General features: G+C 44.1%; 1 protein-coding gene across 1 annotated transcript in view; it reads left to right on the top strand.

Moving 5' to 3' along the window:
* The first annotated feature begins 926 nt into the window (after positions 1 to 926).
* KIF26A (kinesin family member 26A) overlaps positions 927 to 24258 on the top strand; it is a 100630-nt gene continuing 77298 nt past the window's right edge. The window contains exons 1-2 of the mRNA XM_054161774.1: positions 927 to 1231; positions 1360 to 1590. Of these exons, the coding sequence (XP_054017749.1) occupies positions 1178 to 1231; positions 1360 to 1590 (285 nt within the window). The 5' untranslated portion in view covers positions 927 to 1177. The remainder of the gene's footprint in view (positions 1232 to 1359; positions 1591 to 24258) is intronic.

Below are 24258 nucleotides of genomic sequence, written 5' to 3'. Positions count from 1 at the left end.
CGGCGTGCCTGGTCCTACTCCTCCGTCCCGGGTGGGACCAGGTCCTCCCGCGTGCGGCGGCGCGGCGGCGCCGGCAGGTGGCACTCTGGTCACAGCGACGGCGGCGGGGCCCGCGAGAGCCCCGCGGGGCCGCTCCCCAGGCCCCGGGTACGGCTCGTCTGGGCCCGTGGCCGCCGCTGTCCGCCGCGGGTGCAGCGTGACTGGATAGCCGACGGGCAGTAACGATAGACGGGGGCTTATATCCCTCTGTCTAGGGAAAAAAAGGACCCCTAACAAAATGTGCTAAATAAAAGGGCCGGAGAGGCAGCCAAGTAGACAATTAGCTGTGAACGTTAGTTACTCCATCTGTCAGATCAATTTTCTCATGTAGGAATATCCCGTCGGCTGGGGAGTCGGCCCCGGGAAGGGCTGTGCGCCGTGGCATAGTGCATCTGCCCACAGAGCGGGGCTGGGCACCGTACCCCCAGCTCCGCGCAGGAGAGGACAGCCGCAGGGGCGGTTCGGGGGAAGTGTGCCGCTGCCAGGCCCCCGACCCCCGTTTGCAGCTGGTCCGGTACCCACAGAGCCCGCTTTGCGCCCGAGACAGGAACCGACCCCTGGGCAGCTTTCCCGCTCCCGGGCTCCGCAACAGGACCAGCACGCCCAGCCTGGCCCTTTTTCCCTTACTCCCGAGGAACTTGGGTGTTGGAGTGTGAAGGAGGCAGCTTCGGGATTGTCCTCTCTTTGGTTATATCGGTTTGTGACTATCCTGTTAGCGTCACTATAAAATTGCATTTCCCCCCCACTCTACCCCCAACACCAAACCTAAAAGCCAGCCCGCCTTGGCCGAGTTCCCCCCGCCCCGCTTACCGCACCCCACCCGCCCACGCCCAGTCCCGCCTCCCCTGCCCTCCGCGCACTTTTCCATTTTTTCCGACGTGCTCCCGGTCCTTCCCCGTGCCGCAGTGGAGACCTCACTCCGCCTCCCTCTCCTAACCCAAACTTCACTCCCTGCTCAACATGGGAGGCAACATCACCTAGAGCGGCAGCCCGGACGGCGGGGAACCGGCGAGATCACTGTTGTCCCCATCCCAACCTTCGCCCCGCCATGGGCGCCGCCGGCCGGCCGCTCCGCCGGGCACCGGGTCTGCTGCATTAGTGGAGCGGGGCACGGGGCTGGGGAGCATCCCCTGCTATCATGATCACGGCCGCCGGCAGGAAAGGTCTGGGACCTGAGCCCAGGGCGCCGGGGGTAAGTTCTTACAACTCTCTTCCCCACGTTTGCATTTATTTTTCCTCTTCTTTTTCCCCCCCGCGAAGGGAGGGTGCGAGCTGCGTTGCCGGCGCGACCTGCGGCACTGAACTCTGCTGTCTTCGTAGGTGGCGGAGGGGAGCGCGGCGCGGGAGCTTTCCCCGCGGAAGAGGCCGCCGGTCCCCGAGGAGGAGCGCTGCGCCAGCCGCCCGCCGCCCGAGGGAGCGGGGGCCGCCGCGGGTGCCGAGCCGCCGCCGCTAGAGCGGGGCTGGTGCCGGAGCTGCCAGGCCCAGCTGGTCGAGCTGAGGAGGCAGGCGGCACGGCTGGCCGCCGGCGGCTGCCCGCCCAACGCCCCACCGGTAAGTGCGCCCACGCTGCCCGTACCCCGCCGAGCAACGCCTGGAGGTGGCGGGAGGCGGGCGTATGGGGGTGTGCGAGGGGTTGCTGGAGCCTGGCACCCAGCCCAGGCAGGGTCAGGTGAGCATCCCTGCGGGTTTGGGAGGAGAGCGTGACGGCAAACCCAGCGATTTTTAACCAAGGAGGGTTCTTTAGAAGTTCATGGATTCCCCGTCCCGGGCTTTATCCAAAAGTGAAACTGTGCGGCTGGACGCTCTCCCTCCTTACAGTCACCGGCTGCCAGAAACGAAAAACAACAGCGAGCTTGGCCGCAGGAGCGGGAGAGCGGGACGAGAAGCTGTGCGGTGCTGTGCGGGACGAGCTCTCCGCTTGAGCCCAGCCCCGAGACCCCGGGTGCCAAAGGAGCTCCCCGCCTCGCTCCGCAGGGGCTGCTACCGCCATCCTTTGCCTCCAGCCTGGGTGATAGAGTTTTGGGGATACCGGCTCGGTGCTGCGCCTGGGCTTTGCAGCACCTTCATACTTCTTACGAGAAGCTGCTCACAGCTGCGGTCCAGCTCCTCCTCCTGAGAGATCAAAGTGAGGCTGAAAAGCGCACACTCGTGTTTGTGGCGCTGGAGGAAAGTTTGAGCCGGATTGTTTTGTTGGGTTTTCGCTGTGCTTAAGTGTTCCTCCCTGGCTGAGGAGTTTATTCCTGTCTTCAGTATCACTGGGGCAAGCCGAGGCTGTGTCATATTCCTCTGTTCTGTGCCTCAGGGTGACCCTTTCTATCTGGTTGTGAATGGAACATGAGCATGCCAGAAGTTTCCTTTAACACATGTGCAGCTTTATTCTTGTGTATTGTGGTTGTCTGCAAAGTCTTTCTGTGTTTGCTTTCTATATATGATTCCAGTCCATTTTCCCTTCAGTAAGGACTTGTGAAGCAAAACTTTCTGAGCATGATATGGGTGAAAAAATACAGTCTTGATACAGAGCCTTGCCTGGGCACCTGAACAGATCCTGAGCTTTAGCTGACGGGGCAAAATGCAACAGAAGACCCTGAGTTTCTGTTTCAGGGCACACAAAATGTGTGTTAGGTTTTTGATAACGTTTGGAAGTAAAGCATTGTTTTCTAAACAATGCTTATCTGGATGTTTGTGAGGGGGTGGGGGGAGGGTCTGAAGAGGAAGCCAAACCCTACTGACCTTCATTTTCATTCAAAGAGTTCCTGTATGATCTGCAGAATTCCCATTGAATCTAAATATAGTTTTGTTTGGAAGTGCATTGTGGAGCAGTGTCTGAATGCACAGTGAGGTTTGTGTTTTCAGACCGGATCCAAAGCCCTTTGAAATCAACAGGAGTCTCTCTATTGACTTGCTAGGTTTGGAGCAGGCTCTTATTTCTGTGGTGTAAAAGGTCACGTATCTTATCTCATTGAATTCAGGACTGCTGGACCTTTTGTTTTCTGGATTGCTACAAATAGTGGAAAGACGTTTAATTTCCCTTTGTGAAGAACATGCGATAGGCTGCTTCAGTGAGGAGCACATAAACCCCTCTTCCCATTGTTGGGGTGGGCCTCAGCTGTAAAGAATAGTGTCCTATCTGGGAGGGGATCTCTGTCATGGGAAAAGAAGCCGCTAGTGCAGGAGAGTCAGGAGGCCTTGGCCAGGTGTTCAGGTGAGGAGACCTATAAGCAATGCTCTGTTTGTGTGGTCTCCTTCCTGCAAGTCTCAGAGGACCTCCTTGATAAGCACTTGATGATGGGTAAATGAATCCCTCTTTTCTGTGGGGTTTCAAAGCATGCCTAGGTATGTAATAAAATAATAGTCATCACAGTGTCAGAACCTTGACAGGCCTGATCACAGAGTAACAGATACCTGGTGTTTACTTACTGAGTAGTACACACTAGAGTTAGAGGTTTAATTTTTTTAAACACCCTCCCCCTCATTCTCCAATGCCTGTGAGAACTCTAGCCTGATTGCAAACTCAAACCCCCACTAATCCTGGTGTAGTGAGCAGCTCCTCAGGAAGGAAGATGCAATAAACAGTCCCACTTACTGCCTTCTGAGTGTGAAGTAGGTTAGCGGGAGATAACAGTCAGGGGTTCGGCTACTCAGCTGCTGTGAATTGGCCTTGCAGTAGGAATCTGATGCAATATGCTGGCAGTGTGAGCACTCTGTAATGTTTGTGCCAGAAAGACAGCTTGCCTTTTTTTTTTTTTTTCCCCCCTCTCTTTCTTTCTTGTTTAATTGTATAACAAGACATCTGAAAAAGCAGCTCCTCTCCATAAGAGTTTCATGCCCATATGATAAAAGTCCAAAGAGGTTTTTTTATAAGCTCTTCTAATGTACTGTCAAACTAAGCAACTACTGGATGAGTAAACACCAGAAGGCTACTGCTTGGAGCATGCTGCTCTCAAAGGGTTTACCTTCTTTGCCATAATAATTAAGGGATCTTTCAGCACAGATTCAGAAAGATTTCCACACCTGGTTGAAAACTCTTTGGAAAGGTGGGTGGGTGCCTGGGAGATGAAAGAAGGGCTAGTTTCCTGCTGTTGATACCTTTCCTGATGAAAGAGAGGAGGTGTATTCTCATGCGTGGGGCAGCTGACAAGGGATTGAATTCACATTAGAATAAAAACCCAACACAATGTTTGCAGTCTGCAGGGATAACAAATCTAATTGCTTGAGAGGGCTGTGATTCATGCAATGTTTGTGTTGCTATCCTTCCAATTAGAGGTATTTAAAATATATAAATAATTTAAAGTTTCAGTGCTCAGATGATGTGCATTGATTACAGAATACTGTTAGTTGTTTGTGTCTCTTTAAAGTCCTCCACATCTCTGTGGACAGCTGATGAAAAAGATACACCTCGTGTTTTGTGTTAAAACTCTTTAGCAGTTCTCTCCAGTACAAGATTTACTGCACCCTACACTGTTAATTTTTTTTTTTACTGCTGCTGCCTTTACAGTTTGCCACCACAGTGAGGCCTGTGTATGAATCAAAATGTAATTTTCATTAAGCATGGATACAAATGAGCAAAGTTTGATCTGAAATTATTCCAGATTAGCATTTTGGTATTGCAGTATCATCATCAGTTTCTGGGTCATGTACTAGCACAGGAAGAAACACAAAAAGGTGCCTTGGTTTATCCCTAATTAAAAGTTTTGTATGTGCCTTGCAGGCTGGAAAGCTGGTAACGGAACAGAAGATCTCCTACCTCCAGGGTTCTGGCTGGTGTGGAGAGCAGGTTGTTGTTCCTGGAAGTTGTTGCTGTTGGCAGCTGTGGGGCAATCCATGGCAAAGGGGTTGGTGGTCTCTGTCTCTTTCCCAGTTGGCAGATAATCTTGTCACAAAACCGCCACAACAGTTACTGCTAATTGGCATCACTGTTGGCAGTTTCAGGGAGAGGTTGAGAACTGAATGGGGATGTAGATTAAATTAGTAGTAATATTACATAGCACCTCAAATCTTCACAGTGCTTCATAAATGCTAATTATTTAATTCATTTGAATGATGCCCCTGTTGGGTAAACCCAAATGTGCTGTTATTTGTAAAGAGGTGAATGTCAGAGTAAGGTGCTTGTCTCCAAAAGAGGACAAGCAGAGACTGTCCAATATGAGAGATGTGCTTCTGCAGCTGCTGGAAGCAAACCCTGCACTCCCTCTAGTGCAGGCAATAGCCTTAAGGATATAAAGTTGCTGTAAAGTGGTTTTAGTTTATCCCTTAGGAGCAGAGGAAGAAAGCTATACTTGGCATGAGGAACACACACATTGATACAACTACATGCATGGAAAGGTGTTATACTATTATAAGTATTTTGGTTATAGAAAAGTAATAATAGCACCTAGAATGAAAGTGGTGTTTTTTTTTTTTTTTTCTTTTCTTTTTTCTCAATTATCTGTGCTGAAAGGAGGCCAAGACCAGAGGAGGATCCCTTTGGAAGTGATTAGCTTTGAGGATTTGAGGTATTTCTCCCAGCCCAGGGAGGCCTGCTCCCGACCCCACCAAGTTTGAACAGTTTATGTTGTAGATACTGCCAGTGCAGGCAGGTGTCAGAGACAGCATCATGCATATTGTATTGTAGCTTGAGTTCAGCTGAGTGCTTGCTGCCCTGTTTTTTAAGGGGTTCTTTTCTTCCCTGTTTTGTTTTTTTTTCCTCCCTTGTTGCGTTTCTGCACTGCATGTTACATGAGGCACATCACTGAAAGGCTTCCAGGAAGTTTGAGGGACAAAGAAGTTGAGTGTGGGCTCTTCATTGCTGGTGGGGTGGACAATGCTTTTCTCCAATACCTGAAAAAACTGTATTTCCAGTTGGCTGAGTAAGCTGTGAGTGGGTACAAAAAAGCATACTGCCAGGCCTGGTCTGTAGACAGTCTTGGTGACCAGGACAGGTCATGCCTTTGGTTGCCTAATGATCCATGAATCATTTGAGGGGGTTTAAGCACATCTTAGCCTGCCATGTCCCTAGCAGGGCTCTGTTACACCAGCTAGAGTTGGAGGAAGCCTGTGTTCTCTGGAAAAAGGGGGAGGATAGAAGTGGGCTTTGAGACACACTGTTTGCAGTGATGTATCTCAGCTATGCAGATGCCAGGCAGTGCTGCTGGATTAAATTTGAAGATGACTGTGGGACTGGAGCATCCCTCACAAGGAAAGGCAAACAGATATGTGGCTGTTTAGCTGCAGAAGAGAAGACTGAAAGGGGATCTGATCAATGCTTATAAATATCCAAAGGGAGGGCATCAAGAGGATGAGGGCAGACTCTTTTCAGTGGTGCCAGTGACAGGACAGGGGGCACACACTGGAACACAGGAAGTTCCACCAGAACATAACCAAAAACTTTACTTACAGGAGTGAGAACACTGCAACTGGCTTTCTAGAGCGGTTGTGGAGTCTCCTTCTCTGTAGGTGCTCAAAACCCACCTGGATGAACTCCTGCTCAACCTGCTCTAGGTGAACTTGCTTTAGCAAGAGGGTTGGAATAGATGATCTCCAGAGGTCCCTTCCACTCCCACTACATCCACTTCTGATTAAAGCTGTGGTCTCTTGATACACTGATTGCATCACCTGAAGAGTAGATGAAGAACAAAGTTTTGGGAAAGGCATGCTCTTTCCTGTGGGTTTCTCCTCTATGCTAAATAACCCTCACATGTTTCCATGAGAAGTAGAACTAAGGAAGGATGGTTTGTTAGAACAGCTGCTTTGCTCATCTCCTTTGGTCATCCCATCCCTCTGCATTAATCCCAGCTGTTCTCTCCTTGTCTTTAATGATTTGATAAGAGAGAACACCTTCTCTGCATCTGCACATACACTGCTTGGTTGACACTAAGGTAGTACTTGGACATCTGGCTTCTCTCAAAGAATTAATAACAGGTGGGTCCTATCCAAATTCTGTTGTGGCTAGTTTGTGAGAGTTGTGGGAGCTTGCTCTGAGCCTTCTACCTCAGCTTCAGGTAATTTTATTGCTTTAGAAGCTGTTAAGGAGGACTGTCAGCAAGAAGGATTGAGAAAAGGGCAACGGTGCAGTTCTTACTGCTTTGGAAAACTAGTCCAAGAGGACATGTAGGGGACTGAGGACTGTGGTCTCAATGTATGAGGGCCAGGTATGCTTTGTTGTTCCCACCTTGGCCACTCTGATGGCATGGTATTGGCTGGACTAGTAGTAGCAAGGAGAGCTCATGTGATACCTGGCTGTTAGTGTCTGTCTCCTCCCTGTTGTGGGCACCATTGGGTCCTTCCAGAGCCTATGTTCCATGTGGAAGAGCCTGGGAGAGGGCCCTATGTTCTCATCATTTTCCTGCAGGCTCATGCTTCCATGAAAGAGCGACGATCTGGACCACGTGGGGGTGTCTTGCAACCTTTGAGGTGTATGCCAAATAGGTTTGTGCTTTGAGAAGCATCCACTGACTTTTTGTGAAGTTTTTTGTCTCATGCCTCTTGTATTCTTTGTCAGCCTTTTCTGCTGAGTGACATGGTCACCTGGAATTTGAGAGTCCTCTGCAACAGAGAGGCTGTTTTCTTATTTCATATGAGGCCTTTCTGCAACTGAGTTGATGTGGATAAGTGAATGAGTGGGAGAACTGTCTCTTACAGATTCCTTTTTAGAGGAATCAAGTTTTCAGGGCTCTTTTCAAGCACTAGATAAGCTTTAAAGTGTTCTATATTTAACCTTTCAAAAATGTTTCAGTGGAAAAGTAATGCCTTAATAAATATGAAACTATGGGGCATTTTTTTTTTGAGGTGCACATTTAATATTTAATTTTGTGAGAGAGACTCTTGCAGAGACTTGGCTGCAGAGTGCTTCAGGCTATAAGCTCAGAAGTAGATTCCAGGTACGTGTGCAGTCTAATAACTGGGTTAGTGACAACACCATGTCAAATGTGTTGACACGAGCAGTTCCCGTGTTCCAGTCAGTGCAGTAGTCCCCATGCTGTATGATAGACTGTGGAAACTAATTGTAATGAGTTTGATTTAGACATTTAGGATTTCCAAGCATGCCCTTTTAAAACACAGGTGAGTGGGATTATCTTGCAGCTCAGATGCCTAAGGCAAGAGACCCTCTCTCTGGGGGATCTGAAGTGGGGGAGCAGGGATTGTGCAATTAGCTGAAGGTACTGCAGTCTCCCGGGTAGTTGAGGGTAATTAGTATTGCTCCAGCTCTTTTTCTAGCTAATTCCTTCAGCACCCTGCCCTATTAGGGAGAGGGGAGGAAACACATAAACCATTTCAAAATCCCAGGGGGTGGAAAAGAGCATCTGCTCCTAACATCTGAGGTTACTTTGAACCTGTTGAAATATGTAGTAGCTGCTTTATTGTTTTTGCCAAGTTTCCACCTACAGTGATCCCAACCTCTGAGTTGTTAACTGTGAGGTTGTGGGAGGCAGTAGTCATCCTCCTCTTCTCTGGCCCACAGCAGCTGATAGTGGCTGCTGCTTTGGACCTGGCACTGCAGGATATTGAAGTGAGGATGGCTGAAACCATGAAGAGATTTGTCTTTCCTAAGGCTGGGATTGCCCACCATGTGCACAGTTGCTGCATGGGTCCCCTGCTGCTTGGGTAAACCCCCCACCATCATAACTGCACTCTGTGGGTCTGAATTCCTTTTCCTACAGTGATGATGTTGATGTAGAGAAGAGCCTGAGTTTTGAGCTGTCATATGAATGCTTTGTTGTGAAAAGTGAGTGGAGATTTTACATCACCCTGTCTAGAGGAAGGGAATCTGTCTGGAAATGTGGAAGGTTTTTCCATTATGATGATCTTGCCTTTCTCAAAATTGGATTGCCTTCAGGAACTAGATCAGACTGCATAATGGCAGGCAGATGTCCACTTGGGAGTATTATATCCTCTTTTTCCCCCCTTTTATTTATTGGAAATTTATGGAAGTTAATTTGTTTGGATTTCTTTCCCTGTTGTCTGACTTCAGACCTGCAGTACTGGAATAACTAGTTTGTATTTATGTGTCCAGTACATACCCAAGATGAAGGCATCTTTAGGAAGGCTGGAGACTTGTCTGTCATTGGCTGTGCTTGTGATCAGGAGCAGGTTGATTTCTTTTACAAATGTCTACTGATTTTGTGTAGTCTTTCAGATGAGTGGGTTATGGGGAAGAAACTTGGGCTTTACTTTCAGAATAGTCATGCCTCCTGCTACCTTTGTTAAAAGGAGAAATTGTGTCCCATTGTAGGGATGCAAGATCTGAATATAATCCCTAGATCTGTCACTGACTTGGTGAATTTGGGCAACCTTAATATCCATGTGCTTAATTTCTGCTATGCACAGCAGAGAGAAAATGCTTCCATCTTTTTGTCCATTTCTAGTAATAACTGCTGTGTTTGTGGTGTTGTTGTTGTTGGTTTTGTTGTTTTTTTCTTTCTTTTCTTTTTCCTCCTGTGTGGTGAGGATTCTCTCTTGCTTGTATGGCATCAAGCATTATTGACTGCTGTTCTTAGTAGAGCTGACTGCTCCTGTAGTATGCATAATAAAGAAGAATATATAATAACACAGGAACACAGAAAACCATGGACTTTGTGATTTGCAACTGAATTTCCAGGTCAGGTGTCAGAGAAGGGGTTCTGGGGCTAGGGTCTCTGCAACAGCATAAATGGCAAGCAAAGCTAGGGACTTCAGATAAACTGTGAAGACAGTAAGAGTCCTGAAAATCTGCCTGTTCACCAGGAGTGAAGTGCTGAGGCTGTGGAAGGGGACTGAAAATGTTGTGTTGTATGTTCAGGCAAAGAGGAGCTTGGATTTAAGCTGTGCTGATGCTATCAAAGAGGGGTTTATCTAAATACTGCACTGTGCCTCCTTGTGATGAAACTAGAAAGCTGCATTGTGGAAATGTGGTGTGGCCTTGTAAATCAGAAATACTTTTCAGTGGCCTCAGTCCCTCATACTGCTGTTGAAGTTTATGCCTAAGTGTTTAACTTACCAGTTTTTCATTAGAAGTGTTTTATTTTTAAACGGGAGAGAGGAGGGGAAAAGAAAAAGATGATTTTGTGGAAGGACCCAAAAACAAAGCTTCAAATATTTATTCCAAGTGAGGGGGGTAGTGAGGATACGTCACTTTGCAGGAGTAATATATTCTTCTCTAGGATAAGTTAAAGTGAAGGTAAATGTTTGACGTATAGTTCTTTGGACTGAGTGCTTTTCTTTGAAGCTGCATGAGCTTCTAAGGCATAGCTGGCAGACATTAATTTTCATGTTAGAGAAAAAAGTTTAAGTGGTATAAATATATCCACCTATTTTAGGCAACAGAATGCTATTGTTGCATGTTTGTTTTATCATTAAGAGTCTGACTATTGTATGCATCACCCCAACATACAGTGAATCAGTGAAACCTCAGCACTTGCTCACACACAAAGGCTTAGGTGTACCTAATTACCCTTTTTTCTGAGTCAAGCCTTAAAATCAGTCTTTGATCAGCATTCCTGGAATTTGGCAGACTCTTCTGGGTTTCAGCTGGGGCTGGGCTGTCATTGCCATGCATCAATAACTACGCAGAATTGATTGGAACGTGCAAAAATGATCAATTTTTATTTAGCTCTTAGCAAATCTTCCCCAAAGCTGCAGAGGGATCTTTACACTGCTCTGTGAATGGGATGGGAAGCAGCCTGTACAAAACTGAAATGTGATACTTCCAGCTAGGCTGGGCATTGACTGGCTTTCAGCATTAACTGTGAAAGTGAAGCATTAGCCTTAGTTCTCACAGCGTTCAAAGGATTATGTTTAAATGTGTTTCCTGTTTTACCACAACATGGAATTTGTTACAGCGTGGTTTGCTGCTGTCAGTGTGTGTGTATTGATCAGTGCTGATTATACTGTAAAAGGGCAGCGTTTGGCTTTGTTTTAAGTCATTTGGGAAGTTAGACGTACTCAGCTTGTGTTGTGCTCTTTTTTTATTGCCTTGTGGATGTGGTGCTGAGGGATGTGGTTTAGGGGCAGTGGCTTTGCAGCAGTGGTGGGATTGTGAGCTCTAGGTCAGTGATTGGACTTGAAAAGCTCAAAGGTCTCTTCCACAGTTCTGTGGTTTGGTGTTCTCACTGTGCTGTGTGCTGCAGCATGTATTTACTCCTTTTGGCACTGTTGCTTTTCTCCTAGACTTCACTGTACAACACTACAGCTTTGTATGTAACTTTAGCAAGTAGATTTTTTTTTTTTTTCAGGGTTGCCTGCTGTGTTTGCATATTCTGTGGCTCCTGAATAGTTTAAAGGTGGCAGCTGTGCCCAGGGTACATCACAACCTTCAGGAAAGTGGTACTGATAAGTATTTTGAAGGTTGTGAGTCTGCTGGGATGGTTGAGCTCAATGAGATCATGCTGGATTGGTGGTACACATCTGATTCTCAAGCCAAAGCAGTGCACTGGGAGTTGTTACCATACCCAGGCTATGACATGTCTTTGTGGACTCTCTGGGATGTGGCAGTTTCAACAGTGTTGGAAGGAGGCTTGCACAATCAAGGAATCTGTTCATCCTTGTTTCAATGCTTTACTACTTTTGGGTCACCTGTAGAGGCTTAGAGGCTCTCTGTACTTCCTGGTGTGGAGTCATGAAAGCATTCAGCTCTTTTCTTGTTAGCTGTTGAGTCTTCTTGAAGTGCCTCTGGGCAAAACATGCTGGTGTTGCAATAGACCTTCTCTTTAACATCAAATTGTCTAGTGTGAAGTATCTACTTGTGTCTGCTGCCCAACTGCAGCGAGGCTCCAGCAACCAGTGGCATAGTTCCCAGGTTAAGAGGCCAAGAGCTGAACCGTAAAATGTGTTCTGTGCTTTTTCTCTGAAGTGCTTGGTAGGTGTTGGTGTGGAGGTGGCTCCAGAAGCCAAGACCACTGCCAGACCTGAGTAACCAGTCAGAAGTCTCCAGATGCGGAGCATCCCACAGAGCTTGTTTTATTGAAGTAATTGATTTTCAGCTGGAATAAACAGCAAAAGTTGGACATATCTAGCCTCTGTTCAGCTGGCAAAGCTTGCCTAGTGATGCCAGAGCACCTGGCATCCAAATGATTGAAGGAATGGATAGCTGACTAATCTCTGTGGTGAGTATGCTTGGGACAAGTGTAGAGAACATACCAAATTCTGCCAGTGTTGGACTGTGTGTAGTGTTGATAAAGCAGCTGAGTTGTGTTAGAGTTTTGGCCTGGATTTAGTAAAAGTGATTGTTGAACATTAGGAAAAGGGAAGTTTGGCTGACTTTGATATTATTTGAGAAACATTAGGCATGTTGTGATGATGCATCAGTTTCATGTTGAACATGTGTACATGTGTTTACTTGTATAGGGACCTGGCTACTCCCCTGGTGACAATGAGTATTCCATGAAAAGAGAGGAAGTAGAGTTCAGACTTTGAGAATGTCAAATAATCCCCACATGCATACCCTAATGCTGGGTGCATTGTGAGGAAGAGAGATGTTCCTGTACCACTGCCTGGCCCTGGACCATCTGGTTCCAAGGAAACATTTACTAGTGATGAGAACGTGAATACGTTTTTCTAAATTTGTCCTTTGAAGGATGGAGGTGAGGTCCAAATGTCTTCTCCGCTGTCATTTCTGGGCAATGCTGGTGCTCCTTTTCTAGTAGATGGATGGGCTGGTTTGTCCTAAATAGCGCTTCTAGAAGTAGAGCTGCAGAGCTTTTTGTAAGCTATCTTGAAGGTGATGCTGCGGGTGAAACACAGGCTAGAATTTGGCCAAAGACTATTTTGCCTTTAGCTTGTAATTAAATAGAATGGAAACCCTGAATTTCCAGTTGAAAATGTTCCGATTCAAGTGTAGTTTGTGTAACTGTGAATGCAGAGGTGCGTTACTTTGTTGTCTTTCTTTGAACTTTTTGTTGCAAAGAAAGGCAAGTAGGTTTGACATTCCTCCAACAAGCTCTCACAAGGGTAATTTTGTGTGGATGATTGAGTTTCGTGGAAGCACTGTAAGATACTGTCCTTTTGTGGGTTTTGTAAAGAGGAGATACAGTTGAAGTAATTTATAATATGCAGAGTCTCAGCGGTGTGCTGAGAGCGCTTCTTTCAGCAATTACCTGTGAGAATAAAGTAAAAAGCATTTATTATTCATATTCCAATTCCATATATTAAGAAATATTTCTTCTGATATTGTTAATTTTTTATTTGTAGGCTCCAGAGGGGTGTAGAATAAGACAAATATGGTTGAAGAAGAAAAAACATACAAGTTAATGTATTGAGTTTACATATTTTTTTCATTTGATGGATTTATGGTTTTTAATTACACCTTCATGTCTTGCATTGTGATCCCTGGGGGGGTTCTTCCTGAATTTCTTATAAATATGAGATGCTTCAACCTGCCACTTTGTGCAGTCTTACTGCTGCTTGACTGACCTCTGGTAAAGTTACTTTTAATTTGCATTTAAAATTTGAGACCTCTGCAGAGAGCTAAAGGAGTATAAAAATATTTGTGTGATTTAGAGAATTTCTCAGTTTGCCACATTGTGCCTGTGAAACATGGGTTTCTCTGATGCTTGCATAGAATAGTAACACTTTGTGGTCAGCTTTTGCCAGCTGATCATGAATAGCAACATGCTGGCCTCATCTTATGGCCCTACTGACTCCCAGTGGGGTGTTTGGCAGTGGAAAATAGTCGTGTCTTTGGTAATGACTCTTTGGGGAACTGTGTCTGAGTTTAGGGAAGAGTATTTCCAGAAATAAGTTGTCCTGGATCTCTTCAGATATGTATGGAACTGGATTTTCATTTCATAGCAGTTTGCATCATGATTCTTTTATTGACAGTAGAACCAAACCCTTTTGTCAATGGGTGGAAAATGAAGCATGTTGGCATTGCGTAGTTTCAGTTGATTTACACTGGTGAAACAGAAGAGGAAGACAGACTGCAAAACTGGGTCGATGTCTGTAGCCCAAATCCATCTCTCTGTGCATCTCCTCTTCATTTTTCTGTTCAGTGGGAACATAATTACCAATATGTGGGGGGGAAAAATTAATGCCAGGATCTGTTTGGTATACTTGGTATAACATAGCTTATCCAAGAGACAAGCAACCCAAGCTGATAAAACTCAAAATTTCCAGAATGAATTTGCCTTGGTTCTGAGATTGAGTGGGAATATTCAGCCAAAAATTGAGCCCCTTTTTTTCCGATTTTGTTCTGTGTTCTTTTATTATTCTGGTTATGGATCCTCCTAAGCACAAACAGCTCAAGAACAAAATAGCTCTGATTTGTGCTGTTAGAATTTAGTTTGGCTTCAGTTTCTTAATGCCAAGTCTTTTGATGACATGAAATGTATAAGCAGGGCTAGCTTTTTTGACCCACCCTGAGTTCTTCCCTGAACTTTTTATTGCCTTGGGAGGGCTTGACTCATGTTGGATTGGGCACAATCAAAAGCATGGACCATATAGCTAAAGAACTGCAATGCAGAATAAACACTTGACCCTGGGAAATGAACAGAAGTGAGAAAACAAAGGCATTGTTTTCAGAGGTGAGGCACTGGAAGATCTCTACTTTTCTGAGATTTCTTTTTGTAGTTTCCATTTTAAATCCTCTTGCTAGTCCAGGTTAAATCTAATTTTTCTTTCTTCTTGCTATTGGAGCAACATATCTGTTTGGCAATGTCAGAAAGTAGTCCAGGGCATTGTCTTCTTACAGAAGGCTCTACTTCTGCTTTCCTTGGAAGCAGTGGAAGGCCTGGTACCGAAGGATATATCACTAAGCATAATGGTACAGAAGCAGTTCACTTGCATGTAAAGGAGTGAGATGACTATGATTGTTCAAGAGAAAAAGATGTTGATTCAGTGTGTGAAAAATCTGATTCTTTCTGTACCTCAGAGGTATTTCTTAAGTCTGTGCTGGAGCAAAGAGTTAAGGTAATCATGATCTCACAGAGGAGTTAACCCAGGAGTCTTGTAGCTCAGCTGAGTAAAATGCAGGAGAGACATCAGTGAGAGATTAGAATAAGCTTCATTATCTTCAAAGACTGTTTACTCAATGGTTGGGGAATTGCTGTGTTTGTAGGTAGAGGTAGGAAATGTCCTCAGGCAGACAAAAGCTGATACCATTAAACAGAGCAGTAGTGTGTCTCCTCAAGTATCCTTATGTCACTTGGGTGTTTCTTCCTGGCTGCTGGCTGCCTCTACTTTTGTGTACACCACTGGTATGGAGGCTTTAAGAGACTGCCAAGGATGCTAAGCATTGAACCCAAGCACTATCCTGGTAGGTTTCCAGTTATTTCTTCCACGTCCTACTGACTTTGGCCCTATATAAAGTAATTGTATGGACAGTCTGTAGCCTCTGTCTTAGTTTTTCATTGTGTGCCTATAACTATTTTCCAAATTCCTGATAATTTTCAGAGAAGATGTTCTTACAGGGTAGCTTCTGGAAGCATACCCTGAGTTTTAAGGTGTGTGTCTCAGGTATGGTGGGGAGGGAAGGGAGAAGGCAGCAGGGAGTGCTGCTATTCAGTGCTGGACTATCAGCAGCCTGTCCTGGGATGTGATGAGTACGGGGCATGTGTCACAGTGCAGCTTTGGCTGTGCTGGGAAGCACATTCTGTACTTGATTTGGAGGGTTTGGAGGATTCTTGTGCAGGACCTGAATCTCTCCTGCAGAGTTCATTTTGACAACAGTGAAGTTACTTGTGAACACCAGCAAAAAAGGACCGTTTGATTTGCAGACTGCTGTGCAAAAGCTGCTATAATGTTAAGTTGGAGCCCACTAGGATATATCCCACAGGCAAGTGTTTAGGTCTTCTGTTTTTCTCATAACAGTCCTGTAAAAGTGGTCTTTGAGGACAATTTCTTCCTCATTGGCATTTTTTTTAAAAAGACAAAGCAGAGATGCAGTGTTCCAGGCAGATATATTTGTGTTCCCAGCTGTTTTGAATGCTCATTTGATGTTAAGTCTTTGTTCAATCCACTCCTGTGTCATTAATGACTCTGGAGTAAGTAGGTATGCAGAGCTGGAGGAAATCCTGTTTTATACGTCCCTATTCTAGGGGAGCCTCAGAAAGACTAACAATAATGCCATTTGGTGAGGTAATGGGTAAGTAGAGTAAGAAATAAAAATGTGATTACTCCTGACCAAAGCAGAAAAATAGCTTATGAAGCATAATGTTATCTTTGATACGTGTAGATAATCTGACCTGCTTCAGTCTGTGGATTATGGCATTAACTGGGGCATCTGAAATGGCTTCTTGTAAAGAACCTGTCCCTCAGGTTGTAAAGGAGTTGTCAGCAAATGCTGATGAGAATTAAAAAGAAGTAGGAGCCCAGTCATAACCCAGTGAAGTCACTTGAAAGGCTTGTCTTTACTTCAGTGGTCAGTTAATTCTTGCCTGAGGTGGAGGGCTGTGTTGCATAGCTCAGTGTTATCACGAGTCCAGTGTGGGTAGTGGTTCCAGTCAAGATGGTGGGTGGTGCACAGCAAAGCCTTGGGCTTGTACAAGTCCTCTTCATGGTCCTTTCAAGACACTGCTGGAAAGAGAAAATGGGGTCATCCTCCAGCTTTTTTTCCCTTTGCTAACTGAGGGAAGTTTAGCGGAAGTCTGCGTTTTCAAGAACCAGTGCTCTTGTGGGTATTCCAATTGCTTATCAGATTCTTGAGCCAAGTCAAGGATGGATTTAAAGCTTTTGATCTTGGTCAGTAGATGGACAGCAGGTAGAAAAATGGGATGAAATTTTGGTAGGGGTTTTAGAAACTGTTAACATTATCTGAGAAGAAAATGTGAAATTGTGTGTTTCGTGGTTTTACTTCTTTTCTTTTCTTTCCCCCCCACCCCCCCGCCCCCATCCGCCAGCTTCCCTAGCAGCATGTGTGAGTACAGCAAAACATCTCAACTCCATCCTGCTCTCACTGTCTGCTACAGGCTTCCCTAGGGACCTTAGGCATGTCAGCTAGAATTACATTTTTAGATATACTTACCCCATTTAGCATACACATTTTGCTCGGCGTGTGATTACAGACCTGTGGGTTGCATGCCCCAGAGCCCCCCTGCTGCTGTTCTTCATGTATGTAATGGGTTTTATGTGCATTACTCTGGTGCCTGCACTTAAACTGTATTTTTAATCTCTCTCAACCTTCATATTTTTGATTGTGAAACAGTAGTGATCTCTTTTCTTTGAGTAAGTGGGCAGAGTCATACTTGTGACATATTTTAAGACCACTGAGAAGGTATAAACTTATTTCAGTGTGTGTGATTCATCTTGTTTGGCTTTATTTGATTCCTTAAATGTCAGCCACTCTAAACAGTTCCTAGGACTTCACACTTTTATTTGGTGTTAGCTCATGAGAAGGCAGCTCCTGTGCTGACAGAAGCTTTCCCTTAAGAATTTGGTGTGTGATATGTTTAGCTGGGGAGAAAACCCAGTGACAGTTGTTCTTCCCCTGAAAGTTGCCATCCTGTGCTGTTGGTTTAATGGTGAAAGAATGCTGCAACGTGTTTAGCTGTGAAATGCCTCTCAGGTAGTGAGAGACGCTTGAGTAATGACAGAACCTGTGTTCATAACTGGCTGGCACTTGGTTGACCTAAGCTGATGGGTCTATACATAGACCTGATTCCTGCTTGCCAAAAGAGCATCTGATGTAGACAGCTGCTGGGTGTGTGACCCCTTTCAGTAATTTGGGCATGCGTGGGCATGTGCCTTCTTACCTGTTTCATGGGTGCGACTACCTCCTACGCTTTCTGCTCTCCTTCTGTACTTTTGGAGAGGACAGACCCAGCAGGAGACCTTGTCCTAGGCAGAGGGTGCTCTTGGACCCCTGATGGCAGGAGGGAGCTGGGAACTAGTGCTTATATTCTGCAGAGGAGCAGATGATCATGGCTCCCTTATGCAAATGGTAATTAGGATAAGGGGATGAGGGGCTGAATATGCATTGTATATCATGAGCTTGTAACTGTCTGGTGAAAAGTGCAAAAGGGGAGGTTGCTTGAAATATCTTGCTCTCCTAGACCCCAAATTTTTGTCTCCAAGGTGTAAGAGGGAGGGAAACTATCCATAAAAAGCTGCTTTCCAGAAACACTTGAGATCAGAGCCTGATGAGAATGTATCACCTCTAGTGTATCTTGCTTGTTTCAGGTTATGTTGTGATGGCAGTCCTGATCAGTATCTCATATTAATTTTCTAGAGCATGATGTGTGTGGATACACCTACTGCACTCAGAGATTTCACTGCAAGATTAGAGACATGTTTAGGAAGTCGGTAATGAGAGAAAAACGCGTAATTAAAAATGATATCAGTTTGGAAGCTCATCCATCTTCAGCCAGCTTGCCGGAAGAGAAAGGAGTCTTACACAATGCTTGGTGGTGGGAAAACACATTTGGCTTTCTACGCTTTAAACAGGAAGGAACTATTTAAATGACAGACTTACAATAGGACTTAGGGCATTTACTTGGGAATGCTGGCTCACATTGTTGCAGCATAATGTCGCAGTAACTTACCCTGTGTAAAGTTCAGATAAATCTCATATTGGATTTCATTTAATGATACCATCAGATTTATTTTTTTTTATTATTTTTTTTGAACTCTATAAAGTAATTGGGTCCTTGTACTGAAAATAGCATTCATATTTGGAGGTAGTCCGATTTACATATGCTGAATATTGGCTGTAATGTTATGAAGTTGCACACTTAACAGTTTATTTTTTTCCTGAGATATGCCGTTTTATGTGAAATATCATAGAGTCTGCAGCAGAATTTTAGCTCTTCATCCCCAATGACCATTATAAAAGTGCCATATGCTTAAAAATGTGCCTCGCACAACTGTGATTGTTCAGATTGTGCATTTCCTCTCATTTTATGATAGGATCCTTAGTTCAGAATAAAAATATTCTTTAGTAGTAGGAGAAGCACCATTTGGTTGTATATGGTTCATTATACAGTGTGGTAACTTTTAAGCATTTCAAATAGTAGAGGTTTGATGTCATTTTTCATGAACAGCTAACAGTACCTTGTTGTCATTTTTGCCATAGTATGTCCCCAAACTCTATTATCTTTCTCTTTGGTCCAACTTGAAAACACACAGAAGATCTAAGCAGATGTCAGAGCAATATAGCCAGGTGTACGCTGTAGTATTTAGCAAACTCTTAATTGCTGCAGGGATATTTCTAGTTAATGGATTTGTTTATTAAGTGCTTCTCTATGTTGTGTGTTGTTTGGGAATGAGCCTTACATACAGTATTTTCAGGCTGAGTCTGGCTGTTTTATCTAGTGACAACCTCAGAGTAGCCTTGCAGAAGGATGAGCTTTTTACTTAGGATGTTCATAGTGTAGTTGTCAAAACTGCTGAATTACTTGTAATTACTTGTGTAATTTGAGATTTTTGTTAGAATCATTAAATGCTTTAGAGTTGCGAATCTGACGCAGGTCAGAGGGCTGGAGCACCTCTTCAGTGAAGAATGGCTGAGATTGGGGTCATACAGTGTGGAGAAGACAAGGCTCCAATGAGATCTCAATGTGGACTTTCACCACTTAAAGAGGGCATGTAAGAAAGATAAAGAGAGACTTTTTAACAAGGCCTGTGGCCATAGGACAATGAATAGTGTTTTTTAACTAGGAGAGTGTAGATTTAAACTTGATATAAGGAAGAAATGTGACAAGAATAGTGAGATTGTATAACAGGTTACCCAGAGAAGTTGTGGATGCCCCACTATTAAATATGTTCAGGGTGAGATTGAGTGGGGCTTTGAGCAACCTGATCTAGAGGAAGGTGTCCCTGCCCATGACAGGGATGTTGGAACTATACATGATCTTTCAAGTTCCTTTGTAACTCAAACTATTCTGTGATCTTTGGATGGCTGCTGGTGGCAGCTGTTGGGTGTCCCCTTGTTGAGAGATGATGGCTGTTATGTCTGAGGAAGGACAGCAGATAAGGAGGCTGTGGCTGAAGTGACTCTCCAAAGACCAGCAGCTTGTGGTGGTGCTTTGACTGGGGAGATGTTAGTGCTCCAAGATTGGTAGTCTTGTGTCTGGGAGCTGGAGGTCAGCAGCTGTGATGGAGAGTGTTGGCAGCTCCCTGGCATTCCCTGCTATGCTTACCCACAGAGAAACAGCCATCCTACAGGGGTGCAAGGGGAAACACATTCTATTTTGGCAGCTACTTTGGGGGTCTGTACTGTTGTGTGTGAATGGGGAGATATGGAGATGGTCTGAGGATATCTCCGATTGCCCTGTGCTCGCTGCTCAGAAGCAGTTGTGTAGTGGGAAAAGATCATGATCCTGTGCAATAAATCAGATTTGTGCCAAAATTAGTCCATAAAGCCAGGATGGGGTCTCTTATGAGCAATATTATGTACTGATGAAACAACAAGAGAGAAAATCTCTTCCCAAGAATTAAATAATTGCTTCATTGATGAAAGGACCCAGCATCTGGCTCTTGTGTTTCATGTATTTTGTCGTGTAGATGTAACTGTTTGCTTTGTTCCTGGCAGTAATGTTAACTTATTAATGTATGAACCTGTTTCCAGGTCAGTAGAAAGCTGTGTATAAATCTTTATTACATGTACTTGATTGTCTTTAACTCTAGAAGATAGAATTAGTGTCCAGTAATCATATTGCTGTGCTGTTTCTGATTACACTGGTAGTCAGTGTGCGGTGCAATTCTGGTTTTATAGACTGGAGCTAATGTTATATTGATTAAAATAAAGGATAAACATCGGCCTCTGTTGTTGGCTGCTTAATTTTGTCACCTTTCTGCTGCCCAGTTTCATTGCCTCCTGTAATTCTGAGATGTGACTGCCTGCCAAAGAATGGCTTCTGTTTATAGAGCCTTAAATTTTAATATGTGGCGCTTCAGGTTGAAGTGGAGCTGCTTTTAGTGTTGGTGGGAAGAAGCGGATTGTGGCAGGGTCTTCAAGGACAGTGACTTGGCAGAGCACTATTACCTAGAAATGTTTTTATCCTAATGTAATGAATAGCTGCTAGTTCCTGTCGTTGTTTCTGTTTTGATTGTGTGCCCAGCTGGTGTATGGTGGAGATAGGATGTTGGGACAGGGCAAGGAAGTAACTGTCAAAAGTGCGTCTCCCTTAGGAAAGCAAGAATGTGAAAGCATGGTAGAACTGGGGTTTAAATAGCACTTATTTTAACTTGGTTTTCATAGTGCACTGTCCATGTGCAACTTTCCACATGTTGGGTAATGGAAAGTTGGCCCCAGAGGAAGTCACTTTGAAAGTCAAGCTGAGGATTATAAAATCAGTCACTGTTGGGTCACTAATTGGTGTGGAAGATAGGAATTTCCTATACAGTATGATAAGTTCATTGGCTTTCTGGCAGTGTGTGCACAATGAGATGTTTAGCCAATGATATTCTTTCCTGGTTCTGTTGTTAACTCAGGAAAAGCATCAGGTCATTTATAGATACACCCAAATATCTGGTTTGTTTCTGAGCAGTGAGGGGGAGGGTGGGGGGAGTTTGATGTCATGTTAGAATCTACATGTATTTTATGAAGTTTGTTTTCATCTTTTTGTGGCATAATAGTGAAGCTTGGCAGCCACATGGGAATCGTGAAGATTGATTGCTCTTGGTGTTAAGCATCTCACATCTCTGAGTTTATATCAACACAAGCCTTCTTCCAGCAGCAGCATCTGGCTTATTGGCAAGATCTGTGGACAGTTGTTCTGATTGCTCTGGAGATGCCTCTGGCTGTCATGTGGCTGCTACCTTGGCTGTGCTGCTTTGTTATTCTAGCTGGTCCCATTTCCATTTATTTCTTTTTTGGCTTACCTTTGATTCTGATGAAATGCTCCTGAGATTGTGGTCTTGAATAAATCTTGTCTAACTTCCTCATGCAGGGACTTACATGAGATGCTGATGTTAATTTATTTCAGTGATTATTTGCTGATTGGAGCTGGAGCAATAACATCCCAGTCTGTGCCTTCTGTGCCAGTTTTCCCTGTGAATCACAGCATTGGTCATGTGAAATGAAAATGCACATCTTTGAGCATATTCTGCCTAATAGGTTTCTCTGAGACCAGAGCTGCAAGCCTAAATCAAATATTACCAGTACACAGCCAGTGTCTGGGATGGTGCTGAGAGTCGTGGAACCAGCCACTTGAATTTCTCAAGCTGACCATTTGGAGTGAAGTTTCTGGCCTAGCTGATATAAATTGGCACAGGAGCAAAGAACAGTGTATGTCAGCTCTGGATTCACGTCACCTCAAGTGCTGTACCTGTCTGATTGTATGTTTTTTTTATTCATATACCTTGTGCTTTAAAAACATGATTCTACCAGGAGAACTGTGTGTTTGGAAGATATATAGGAGCAAAAAGGGTGATTGTTTCTTAAAATACTAAAGCATCTGTTTTCATTAAATAAGCATATCAGGGTTATTACTTCTGGCTGAAATTAGCAGAGCTGTGATGTGCAGGAGGCCAGAAGAGATGGTTATCTTCATTGGTCTTTAATGATCCTTAGAACTGCTTCGGCACTGTCCACAATGGCAGTTGTTTGTCAAATTGTCAGATTTCATAAGGGCATTATCAAGGCATGATAATACAGTTTTCTGGTTTTAAATGTGTATTTACATCTGTAACAGCAATAATAATGAGGCAACATGAGTGACGTGTATTTTTAAGGGATTAACCTCAAATTTGACATGTTGGAAACTTTGTGTTAAAATGTGGAGGGAAGTTTGCACAGTAAGATGTAAATTATCTCATCACGCAATAACTACAAACATTCATTTCATGACCATTTTATGAAATGGAGAGGCATGCTGATGAAAGAGTTCATTGCTGGTTTGAAATTAGGGGTGAAATGCTTCAACTTAGAAGGGGAAGTACCAACTTTGCATTCAGGATGAATGTTGTGAGGGGATTTCTTTAGAGCCCAAGTCTTACTGGGGCTGTAATTTCTCTTAAAAGAACCCTTTCTTCCTCTGTACTTAGCTTTTTCCGGGAGGTGATGAGACAGCTTCTTTTCCAAGGTCCCAGAACACAAATTAAAATAAAAATACCCTTTTATATAGTACCTTCAATTGAATGGAATCATAAATGTATCCTCTGATGTTAGGCATTTGTCTACATTTGTGGAATTTCTGTACAAGCAACGTTAGATACTGTAAATGTTCAAGTGCTCTGTAAATATGACTGGTAGGATGAGCTAGTGCCTTTCATCTCCTAGTTGCTGGGTTTAATAGGATCTGGCTTGAAGGGTTTTGAAAGTAGTTGCCAGGTATTTGATTGCTCCTGTGTCTCAGGAGATAATTTATTTATTTTTTTTTTCCCCTGTGTGTGAGGAGCCCAAAAGTGTTTACAGTGGTATTTTTGCCAGTTATCTGTGAGCATGTCTACGTGTATGTGTGGTATAAATAGACACATGCTCACTTTGCCAATGTGTTAATATGTTTATCTCCTGTGTCGTAGCAGAGCCTATTTACATAGGTTTCAAGATGTTCTGAGTGTGGGTGGAGCTGGCTTTTGTCTGCCTGTGAGCGTAGCCATGTTGATTTATATTTGTAGAAGAGAGACCTTAGGCAAGGGGAGTCATTCCTCTTTGATTACACCAGCCCTTTGGATGGGAAAAGTTGCACTGATTGTAGGTTCCACAGGACCACTGCAGGGCTTCTCACCATAGGGATTACAGGTGAGTAGTAATCACGGGACTGCTGTCACATGAGTGTCATTTGCTGGGCTGACAGAGGCAATTCTTAGTTGTTGCTTAGGTCCCATAGAAAATGGATAATGTCTTTTGGTCCTCAATCAGGTGTTACAAGGATTCAAGGCCAGATACATGCTTTGTTTTTCACAATGCAGCATCACCATTAAAAGGCTTGTTGCAAGACTGTATGATCAAAGAGTAGCAGCCAACCTGCCAAAAATAATGTTGCTATGGGAAGCCAAAGTACTCTCATGCAAAGCAATCAATTGGTCTAACATAGGACTATAGAAATAAATTGTTTTTGTAGATAAGAGCTATGTAATATTGTTCAGGTTATGGCTGTTGAAGACCAACAGGATCAACAAAACCAGCAACAAGTACCTTACTACTGATAATATTTTTCTTGCCATGTTTCTGCATAGTGTCTCACTCTGATAGTGCTACTAGTTAATGGTCCATGATGTGGTACTAGACACTGAACTTCTCATTTAAAGAACTCTTGAAATAGGAGAAGTCTACAAATAAGTTACAGCCATAGAACACACTGAGCTATTTTAAGTTTTCAGGAGCTCTTTATTAACTAATTGTTATCATTCTTTGTTCAGTTTATATATTTAGGGTTTTGATGGTCTGTCCAT

The sequence above is a fragment of the Dryobates pubescens genome, chromosome 5 (assembly GCF_014839835.1).
Source record: "Dryobates pubescens isolate bDryPub1 chromosome 5, bDryPub1.pri, whole genome shotgun sequence".
In the NCBI taxonomy this organism is placed as follows: domain Eukaryota; kingdom Metazoa; phylum Chordata; class Aves; order Piciformes; family Picidae; genus Dryobates; species Dryobates pubescens.
This window is presented reverse-complemented; position numbering and strand designations above follow the sequence as displayed.